This window comes from Phalangium opilio, unplaced genomic scaffold, assembly GCF_054372755.1.
Source record: "Phalangium opilio isolate 3A_F unplaced genomic scaffold, DU_Popi_V2 ptg001170l_1, whole genome shotgun sequence".
Lineage (NCBI taxonomy): Eukaryota > Metazoa > Arthropoda > Arachnida > Opiliones > Phalangiidae > Phalangium > Phalangium opilio.
Window position 1 is genome coordinate 11030433 of NW_028324255.1, and position 10782 is coordinate 11041214.

The following is a 10782-nucleotide window of genomic DNA, read 5'->3' on the forward strand; positions in this document are numbered from 1 at the left end:
AGGTAGGTAACTTGAAATGTTCTCTTTTGAGTGAAGGATTGAGATTCCGAGTGTCCAAACAGACTCTAATATTTCCATCCTCTTTAGGAACAATGACCAAGGGATGAACCCAGTCGGTTGGTTCGGTGACACTTTCAATTACTCCCATCTCAAGCATTCTTTGCAATTCTTTCTTTAGTGGTTCCGGAAAGCGTGTGGGATAGCCGTGGCTGGGACTATTACTTGTTGTTCATCCTCTTTGAGAATTAGGTTATGCATTCCGGGAAGGCATCCCATGGAGCCGAAGACGTCTCTGAATTCCGTTATGATATCTTCGGTTTTTCTGTGATTTGGAGTGTCTCCAACACGACGCTAGACCGTTGGGGTGCAGGAATTCCATTTACGAGCACGGGGTAGTTGTCTAAACGCTGTATGGAGCCCCATGGTGACCGATGCCTCTGCCCCCAATATTGGAATAGTATCTTGAGGAGTGACATAAAACTGTCATTGCCGGACGACATTTGTAGATGTGGTTACTAAGTCGATGCATCCTAGCATTGGTACTTGGTGTCCTGTGTATGACGTAACACGCTTGCGAGTCGGGATTATTCTGGGTGGTGATGTTAAGCGAGCATACACTGTGTAAGGGATAACATTGACCTGAGACCCCGTGTTGATCTGGAACAGAAGAGGTTCATCGTGTAAATACAGTCGGGACATCCAAGACTGTGCAAGTCGTTCACTGTTAATAGAGTTGAGAAACAGCATGTTGACGTATAAAGGATCTGTATCGAGGAAGTCGGCTTCCGCAAAATATTCTTCAGGCTCGTATGCAGGTTTATTAGGCCGTCCTTCGGGTCCAATTACGTGTAGAAATGTATTAATTTGTGTATCGTTGTTTTTGGAATATAGTTCAGTGGCTTTTGCAAAGACATCAAATTCCTCCTGCCATTCTTTCCATGAATCGGCTGGAGTATCACCTGTGTGAAAGAGGCGGGCGCGCGGAATGTAGCGGAGTTCATAGTGTAAACAAGTTGTGACGAGAAATTTGACTCGACGCGTAAACACTTCTGACCGCGACGTAGAACGGATCCTAGTAAAGACGGTGGCGAGAAATTTAGGGCTCGGAGTTTTTATAATATAAGCCATTTGAATAATGATGACTATCATGTCATTATTCATAATACGATATGCATTAATGGATTGTAACTGAAGTAGACGATGAATTTGTTCATATACAAATATCTATAAACAAACAAAAGAAGTATATATTTATTCAATTTACTGTTATAAACAGTGATAATCGAAATACTTTATCAGTTTAATTATCGTAACTTTAGACTTGATAACAACCAACAAAATATAAACAAGGCGTATCAACAAATAAATGTCGGCGTTCATTCGTATATAACGTTTTTTATAGATGAAAGAAAATAATTTCGTCATACACTTTATAATCCATTAAAAAAATTGCAACTTATTACACATCTTTTTAATACTCATAAGAATTTTTTCAACTAATAGAAATTATATATCAACAATATGTTACATTTTGAAAAAAATATCTGCAGACCTCATTGACAGTTTAAAATCTTCATGTTTTTAAATCCTTCGTTTTGGCTACTCGTTTATGGTTTCATAACTTAGTGTCTCGTGTAAACGCGGCTTTAGTTGCGATCCATTTTCGTTTCATTATCCATTGCCATCATGTTGGAGATTCCACGTACCCGCATCACTGTTTGGCATCATTTTGATATATTATGTGAAGCATTCGGTAATAAAATAAAACGTGTTGCGAAATGAGTATATTGTTTCCGAGTAGTAAGTGTTAAATTATTTTTGTTTACCTTAACTTTAACTAAAGAAATTACTAAATAACTAAACTGATTTTGATTATTAACCCTATTTTGATTTGTGAACTGTAAATGTGTGTCATAACTCTGTACAAAAATTTAATTAGAAATGTTTTGTTTCATATTGAAATACTAACCCTTCAAATAAAAAGTTTTATCAATAGTCTTTTTGGGTTTCTCTTGCCCATAGTTCTATTTCACTTTCGCGTGAGTCACGCTTATGGTTTAAAGTAATAATTTTGTTTGTTAAAATCAGTTCATTATTCCACCGAATTACTTCTGATCGACATTAGTTTGACCAACCCTTTAATTTTATTCAAAGGAATAAGGTTGACTTTTAAGTTCTTTTTCAGTCTCAAATTTTAAAGTAAACTTAGCTCTCCCACTCTTGGGCAACCCTTCGGCCAAAATCCCATTGCACTACCTGGGACAGCTATAAACTTGAATTAAATACAAGCGGGATTAGGTGTCCCTGCCCAAGCGTTCTCAGTTTAGTGGCTTTGGTCAAAATGTTTCAAAGTTTCCCAGAATTCAATCAAATACATGTGTCTAGTATAAGCTTACTTGGTTTAGTTTCTTGTAGAGAGCTGCATTTCAGTTTCAAACGTTACGATTTTTTCCATACCAGTTTTGTTTACCAATTCCACCCATATTTTTCATCAACCTCCCCATCCGTTGCCGATCCGTGGTTTCCAAATACCAACCATTCCCATTCCCATTCCCAATTAAGAAACGTTATTGCAGTTCCAACCATTAACGAAATGAACAATAGCAGAAAAGCATTTCCCTACCAAAGAGTTCGAAAGAATATAACCTTTGAGCGTCTTGGATTGGCCCAAAATTACCACTGCAATACGGATTCTTCATCAAGAATTTTAGTAAAAATAAGGAGGATGAACAACTGTAGAAAAATTTAACTTGGCTGAGGGACTCCTGTTCGCCTGTCGCCAAGTAGCATGAGTCACTTCCTCAAAATATTTATTCCGAGAATGAGATGACTAGTAGTGGCACCTATGTTATATTGCCTTATATCGTCTAATACTGTCAAAGGCCGATATCTGCCTTACTCAGTGGTGAAACCGTTTTTATTTATTTTAAAATTTTAGGATCTTCCATAGAAAATAGATTCTATCCATTTATTAACCATTTCCAACTAAAATGTGTATCAATTTAACCACTTTCATTCCATATTGGTTTTTTTCGTCCATTCCCGATCCGAAAAACCATCCATTCCCACGGTTTTCAATGGTTACCGCGATAAATGGAAATAAACCGTTTCCATGCAGCTCTCTATTTTCTTGGGTTGAAATGTTTTTTAGGTTGAAAAATACTGCCAAATATAAGCGTCAGTAGGTGTCTTTGTCAAACCCTAGAGGCTTTGATTGAGAAGTATTTCATGTTTATCAGAATACAGTCAGATGCAAATGTACTCCGTCTAGTGTAGCGCCCGGAACCTTTTCGCACTTTAGTTTCGATAAGTTTACAGTTCCAATCGGGTTTTCTGTCAATACTTTCTGTACCAGAAAATAAATACCTCGTTAATGAAATTGCGGTTGGTTCTTCATGTTTTATAACAGATGTATATAATACTTCTCTTCGAGAGAGGTGTACCACAATGCGGCTTAACTATTTGAAAAGCCCCGCTTGTGGATTTATGTCCCGCGTCAGGACGAGGTTTCTGAGGTGATTGCTGAGGACTAAGTGTAGGCTTATGGAATTCACTAGCTTTATTATTCATAAGTCAAACCTCATTTAAAACATTTAAAATTATTTAAAAACATATTTACAAAAAGGTGCATAAATTTTAATAACATAACTCAGCTGACTTGTACATCTCGTACTGCATGAAACTATTTAACATTAAGTTCTTTAACCGAATTGACCTGGGAATTACTTAACGCTAGTGAATTTATCTTAAAGGACTCTTGTGCATAGCTCATAAGAATATCCACGTAACTAAAGCTTTATTATTAATGTTGTGGCACCGATATTTACAAGTAAACCTAAGTGTGTTTAAATACTTGTCAGTTTCTGAAAGTAGAGTTACCCACCGCGTTTGTAACGCTCGTCCTACGCATACACATCCGTTGACAATCTTTGGATCTCTTGTGAAAGTTTAAAATGTTATTGAGAGGCTATCTCGTTCAAATCATTTTTGATACCAAACACACACGTTATTTCATTAACTTCTTGGTTTAATTTATCATTAAAACACCAGGGAATCAAGCTAAGAGTAATGAAAGCCGTAAAATGACAACCCTTTCGTAGTGAAACACGAGTTTCGTCGCTTACAGCTGTAACGACTGATGTCATCTTGAAGCATATTTTTAAATATTAAACAAAGCCAGATCCTATATAGGCACGGAATTTAATTTAAGCCTCTCATGGATATACGTTAGTAACGGTAACGTTGCTATACATTGTCTGTGAGAGACTACGTTCAGAAATAAAGCTTGTATGAATGATTATGGAAAGGAGCCAATATGAAGAAATATGTTATCTTTATCAGTTGCCAATATTATACGGGAATAGAAATATCTAGCGCTAATGTTGTATACTAACAATGTCAATTGAATATCTACTAAGGTCTTCTGTTATTGTTTGTAAATAACGTATTCATTAGCATTATTCGTTCCGCTATATTTATAAATAATATATACATCTCAATATCTATAATTTCAGATAATGTATAACGGTGTCCGAGCCCTACGCGCGCAGGAGCAGCGTCTAATCAAGTGTACTATGAATGGATATTATGTATTGACTCACTTTAGTTTTTTCGGATGGGAAAAATTTAAAATGTTTCAAGACGAAAAGTAAACATAATTTCACTTCCAAAAGAGCCAATCTCATGGCTATGCAATTCCTGGGACCAGCTCCGAACGGAAAATATGTGTAAGATTTAGCGATATCAGTCCTTCCTTCACCTAAAAATCTATGATAAGAAATGTAATAAAATCAGTATTAAATTTAAAAGTAGACTAGCTGTTACCCGCGGCGTCGCTCGCGTTTAATAAGAACTTCCATAAAAATGATATAAAGAATGGGCAGATTTTACTGATGACCAATTTTTTTGTAGCACCCTAGGAGCGAAGGCACTCGGTGTTGCCCGTCAGCCTGTCGGGACATTTTTTATTTCTTTTCACTCGGACATTATTCCTTACAGAAGGGTTTTTAAGTTTTTGGCCGCCATTTAAAAAGATGGCAACAAATCGAACTCAAAAGACCATTCAGCCCGCCTATAGGTTAAAGGAAAGCAGTGTACTAAATGTTTACAAAATCGGTTGAAAAGCGCGGACTTTGTTGCAGAGAGAAGATTTTTTTACATTTCTGGGCGCCATTTTTTAAGATGTCGGCGGATTGGAAAAATCTTTCTTAGTACGCGCCTACTACTTATGAGCAACGTTCCAGCAAATTTTCAGCCTTCTAGGGCAAGCGGTTTGGGCTGGGCGTTGATTATCAGTCAGTCAATCAGTCAGTCAGGACTTTGAGTTGTATAGATATAGATATAGTTTGCGTAAAGTAGGTTTTTACCAAGGGGGGCCCATACGCGGTTTTCGCGCGTCGAGTTTTCGATTTTCCAGACAACCAGCGCGTTGGTTTACAAAGCTAGCACGGAGAGGCTTATAAAATATCTTACGTATGTCTGTTTAGCGAAAGATTTCTCTCTCCCCACTTTCATCACAAGCGGTACGCGTCGCCTTGTTTCGTATGTTTGAGATATTTCTACCTCTCGGGCCTCGCTCCGAAAAACCGAGATTTTTTGGGGTCTGTATGAGCCAACCTAATAGTGCAATTTTTTTGCGCATTTACAGACCTTGGGTTTTTACCTTTCTGGTATAAATTTATCTGGATCAGGAAAAAATTCTGGATCGTGATGCATAGAAAAGGTTGGAATCTCAACGACCATTCCGACTGTAATAGTTAGACCGGTGTTACCAAGCTCATATTCCTTGCCGCAAGTTCGTGTAATCCTAAAAAGTAATGAAGTTTCATAATTTTCTAAAATAATCATCTAACGTGGTAAAGGGACTCATACTTAGGAATTGGGGGAACAAGTCTAAGAGCTTCATCAATTGCTGCTCCGAAGTATTTTGCCTCAGAAAGACATTCGAAATCAATAGTCTTCTAAAATATTTGTTTAAATTTTAACACTTTTGTATTCACATGTTTTTACATGTTGGTTTGCTAAAAACGTTTCATTTATTAATAGTGAGCTACACAGTGCTTACGCCATTGTGAAAAAGTGACACAAACGAAACTAATCGACGCCATCCACACCCCACCCTCTCGTCTGTGATTGGTGTTTTTCTTGCGAAGGCATGAAATTAGTGTCTTCACGAGGTGAGGACGCAAAGAAGCGAAAACCTAATGTGATCAGTTGCGCGATCCTCCAAACAAGCAAAGTGAAAATGCGAACGCGTAAAGCAAGTCTGGACAGACCTTTAGCGTGCGAAGCAAAGAGCAAGGAAAAATTCCATTCTACGGGGGTACTACAATATTTCTAGGCTAGTACGTGTATTTAGACAACCTCCTTGATTAAGAAAACGATTAGTCATTTTGAAACGAGTATTTGTTTGATAAAACCAAGGAGAATGAATAATTATCCTCCTTGATAAAACCGAGTTCTCGAATTCATATATTTGGAAAATGCACTGTAAAAAATAATGGACTAAAAATGGTTTAAAAATTCTGAGAGAGCGATTGCTCTCTTAGATAAGACTTCATACTGCTCTTAATGTATAAGGAGGGTTTTTTGTTTGGATGTAGTTTTTTTTTGTATTGTATTAATTGTTTTGAAAAAAATCCACTGAACTAAAATTCGGACCCTTAATATGTGGTTAAAATTTCAAAGAGATCCCTCCATTAGTTTTTTTTATAGAAAATAATGTTGCTAAGGGTGGTTTTCATTTCCATAAAAAAATTAAGACATTTTGGCAAAAAAAAGGAAATTTTCCCATAGGAATAACATGGGAAATGTTTGCTGTGATGGCCAAATTGACTCGAGCATTTTTTGAAGACTATTTATTCGATAGGTCTGAAAATGGTTTTAAATGAAAGGTTGAACATTTTTCTGGTGCCTTTCGAAGTTTTATTGAAAACAATTAATATTAAGTATTACTTTTTGTACTTTTAAACACATGCTTAAACTTACGACCTTTTATTCTGTTGGACTTACGTGTTTTAGTCCTGGCTAAAATCATTGAGAAACGTACTGTTGGACTTACGCTGTTTTACCTCTAATAGAAAGACTGAGCGAAGATTTTTGTTTACACAACAAGTGTGGCTGTGTCGAGCTTAAGGCGAATTTTTAACTTTTCACATAAAAGAAGGGGTTAATTCGTCCTCATTTTATTTTAATTTTGTAAGTTAAACCTTATTATAATTTAATACAAAAGAATTTAAATTTAGGATTTAGCCGATAATTTTTAAATTCACTGATTTCACTAAGCCTTGGTCAAAATTTAAATACAGCTGATTGTATGTAGAGAGTCGACTAGAGACCAATTGGCCGTGTTGCGTTCGTTTTAAGGTGTTTCACCTGGTGCCATCGGCCAACGATAGCCGCTAATTAGGTAATTTGTTTTAAATAAATCAATATTTGTTGTTTAAACTACGCACAAGGGTTCGTTCCCTGCTTTCTCGACTGGTGCCACCAGCGGCCAGCCAAGTGCCAACGGTTACCGCTACGAAGATACGTTTTCACTGGTAAAATAAATGATGGATTCAATCACACTATCACTAAATCCTGTCACCAAATCAACCAATATTTTTAATTCAGGTCCTTCCAATCATTTGTATTAGGTAACAATTGTATTATTAATTATTTTGCGCCAATTCTAACGTTGCCTAAGAAAACAGTAAACAATGGCCAGATTGCCAACGATAAACGCTACAAAGATTATATCTGGTGCAACCGGCAAACGATAACCCCTGCTTAGATCATTTTGAATGTTTCATTAGTGGTAAAATAATTGATAGATTAAATCACACGATCACTAAACCCTGTCAACAAACCAACCAATGTTTTTTATTCCGGCTCTTCCAATAATTTTTATTAGGTAACATTTAAATTTTTATTATTTATTAGTGCCATCGACCAACAATAACCGCTAATTAGAATAATTTTTTTTTAAATTAGACAAATTTTTGTTGTTTAAGATTAATGCAAACTCTACACATAGGTTTGTTACCTGGTTTCTAAACTGGTGCCAAGGGTAAAAACAAACCATAAGTAACATATAACACTAGAAAAGTGTCCATCGATTTCCTACTCTGACTTTGGTATTGCAAATTAGTTTAATGTTTAATCTCCTCGAAAAAGGGGTGCGGAAGCTGTGTATTATTCTCGAAAAGTTAGACAAGCCTCAAGGACTCCGTCATGCTAAATTTTATTTCATTTCTTCAGTATTTATAATTCAATTACCATTTTCAATTAGTTAAAAATGACAATTACCCAACTAACTATTTAACACTGCTGTGAAAAAAAGCCATATTTTGTATTGTGGCTCTTCCAATCATTTTGATTAGGTAATAATTAAATTTTTTATTAATAATTTAGTGCTTATTTTAAGGATACATAGGAAAAAATGAAACCATGGCCAGTTTATGTATATAATGTTCATTTTAGTGCATATTCTAACATTACCTAAAAAAACCATAAACAATGGTTAGTTTTTCCCAAGATTATCAATTCCCATATTGGTTCTGAAAATATAAGTAAAACAATCTTACTAATAAAATTATTAATATATTGAATCATAGGGTCGCTAAACCCGGTCAGGCAGTCACCCACAAACCAATATTTAATGTCCAAGCTGTTCCAGTCATTGTAATTAGGTAAAAAAAACTAAAAATAAATTTTTTTATCAATTATATGGGTGTCTGTAACTCAGTTTAGAAGATGTTAAGTTCTTAACACTGTTGAATTATTGATTTACAAAATTACATTTCACTAGATTCATCATAAGCACGAAATTATAAATTAAATGGATCACTGTGTAGCTTTCTACGTCATCAAATAGATCTACTGGGCAACCGTGAATTTCGTACCAATATCAGTGCATTTGCTATGGATGTTTAATACATCTGCCTAACCAATATTCCAGGAAATAGTAACACTACTCCCTAAAACACCTTCCAAAATAGGCCTAACTCGTTGTACTGATAAATCAAGGCCTGACAACCCCGCTCTTGGACTACAGGACCATCTAGTGGCGTATGTTTAAACTAAACAATGGCAGATATTGCTTTAAAATTAGGAAACTATAAGTTTAAAACCTTTTACAAAAAACAAGATAATTTAGGACATTTTAATTATACTGAGCTTAGCAGGCCAGTTAGCTATTCCCTTTCGACTATGGGAGCATCTAGTAGCGTTTGTTTAAACTAAACCACAACATGTATTTGCTTTAAAATTCGACGAATTTTCATTAAGTTATGAAGAAATTGATTAACGCAAGTTGATAAAAAAATTATTTTATTTAAATTATTAGTATTTGTTTACAGCAATCAATGATGCATTCATATTAGTATAAATTGTTCATTTGTGTTAATAGGAAATAAAGCAAAGCGCGGGCCAATGGATCCCCTACAAGTTGACTTTCCTCCTTGGCGAAGGCTAGTGGGCGGGGTTTATAAGTGCACTTATAAATCCCGACCACAAATGTCCCTGCCTTCGACCGTAGTGGCAGGTCGCCCGTCTTCATTTCCAATCCATCTTACTTCATGTGCAAATGATTTAATGGGTTAGCGAAATGACTGGGAAACGTTTTTCTTAAGTACAAGGGATAACATTTATATTAAAACGGTTTAATAATAACGGAACATTAATTTATTAAAATAGATCAAAAAGAATGGAATAAGGTTGGAGAACTTAGTTTCCATTTTTTGAAGGATAACAAGATGTCTAGGAAACCATTTCCTTTGTCCAAGGGGTAATGAAATGACTAGTAAACCTTTTCTTCAGTTAAAGGGGTAAAATTTACTAAAATGGAATAATTAGAACGGAACATTATAATTTATTAAAATGGATCAAAATAATGGAATAATGATAGAAAGTTATTTTCTTCAATAAAATACAAAATGGCTGGGAAACCGTGTCTTTAGTTCAAGGGATAAAGAAATGGCTGGGAAACGTTTCCTTAAGTTCAAGGGATAAAATTTATTAAAATGAATTAATTAGAACGGACCTTTCCTTTATTAAATAGATCAATAATGATGAAAAAAAATTATTTGGTTCAAGAGAATAACCATTTTTAAGTCAAGGAATAACGTAATTGCTGGTCAATAGTTTCTTAAGTTTAAGGTATTATGAAATGGCTGGGAAACCATTTCTCGGGTTCAAATGATAAACAAATGACTGGGAAACCATTTCTTATGTTAAAAGAAATAAAAATTTTCTAAAATGGATTAATAGGAATCAGAAGAATGGAATATTAGTTCATTCAAATGAATTAAAAAGAATGCAATAATTATGGATGAAATTTATTTTGTTAAATGGATAAATATTATGAAAAAAATGTTTTTGGAAAATTAATATGGTGATGATGCTACAAAAAATATAAGAAAAATATATTAATTATCTTCAATGAAAATTTTTAATTGAAACTCAAGAAAAGAATTGAAACTGTAAAAATATTTAAAAATCCACCTTATTCCCATTCGATGGAAGTTAGGCTTAGCTCAGGATTCATGGGGGTGAGTAACGGGAAGAAATTTGTCTGTCGTCTGCTACAGTACATATTTTTGGCTGTTGTAGCAGACGACAGACGAATTTCTTCCCGTTACTCACCCCCATGAATCCTGAGCTAATCCTAACTTCCGGCAAAAGGGAATAAGGTGGATTATGGCTTTCGAGAAATTAATAAAAACCTGAAATTAACTTCTTTTCCTGTGCCCCAATTTAATAAAAGTGTTAACTTTTTTAAATGTGGCTTAATACTTACAA

At 35.1% G+C, this 10782-nt stretch overlaps 1 protein-coding gene and 1 long non-coding RNA gene across 4 annotated transcripts; one reads left to right on the plus strand and one right to left on the minus strand.

Moving 5' to 3' along the window:
* Window positions 1-4502: 4502 nt before the first annotated feature.
* On the minus strand, window positions 4503-6107 carry LOC149587245 (cytochrome P450 3A19-like). The gene is made up of 5 exons (XM_089863545.1): window positions 6090-6107; window positions 5872-5960; window positions 5663-5806; window positions 4602-4767; window positions 4503-4538 (listed from the first exon to the last, which is right to left on the minus strand). The coding sequence occupies exons 1-5, from the start codon at window positions 6105-6107 to the stop codon at window positions 4503-4505; spliced, it is 453 nt and encodes a 150-aa protein (XP_089719671.1).
* Window positions 6108-7550: 1443 nt separating this feature from the next.
* Window positions 7551-9757, plus strand: LOC149587246 (uncharacterized). 3 transcript variants are annotated; one of them, XR_016380339.1, is made up of 4 exons: window positions 7551-7894; window positions 7975-8672; window positions 8792-9613; window positions 9679-9757. It is a non-coding gene; the product is annotated as an uncharacterized LOC149587246 (long non-coding RNA). The 3 variants fall into 3 exon arrangements; XR_016380338.1 differs by having other exon boundaries at window positions 7975-8502; window positions 8598-8672; window positions 8792-9752; XR_016380337.1 differs by having other exon boundaries at window positions 8792-9752.
* The last annotated feature ends 1025 nt before the right edge of the window (window positions 9758-10782 follow it).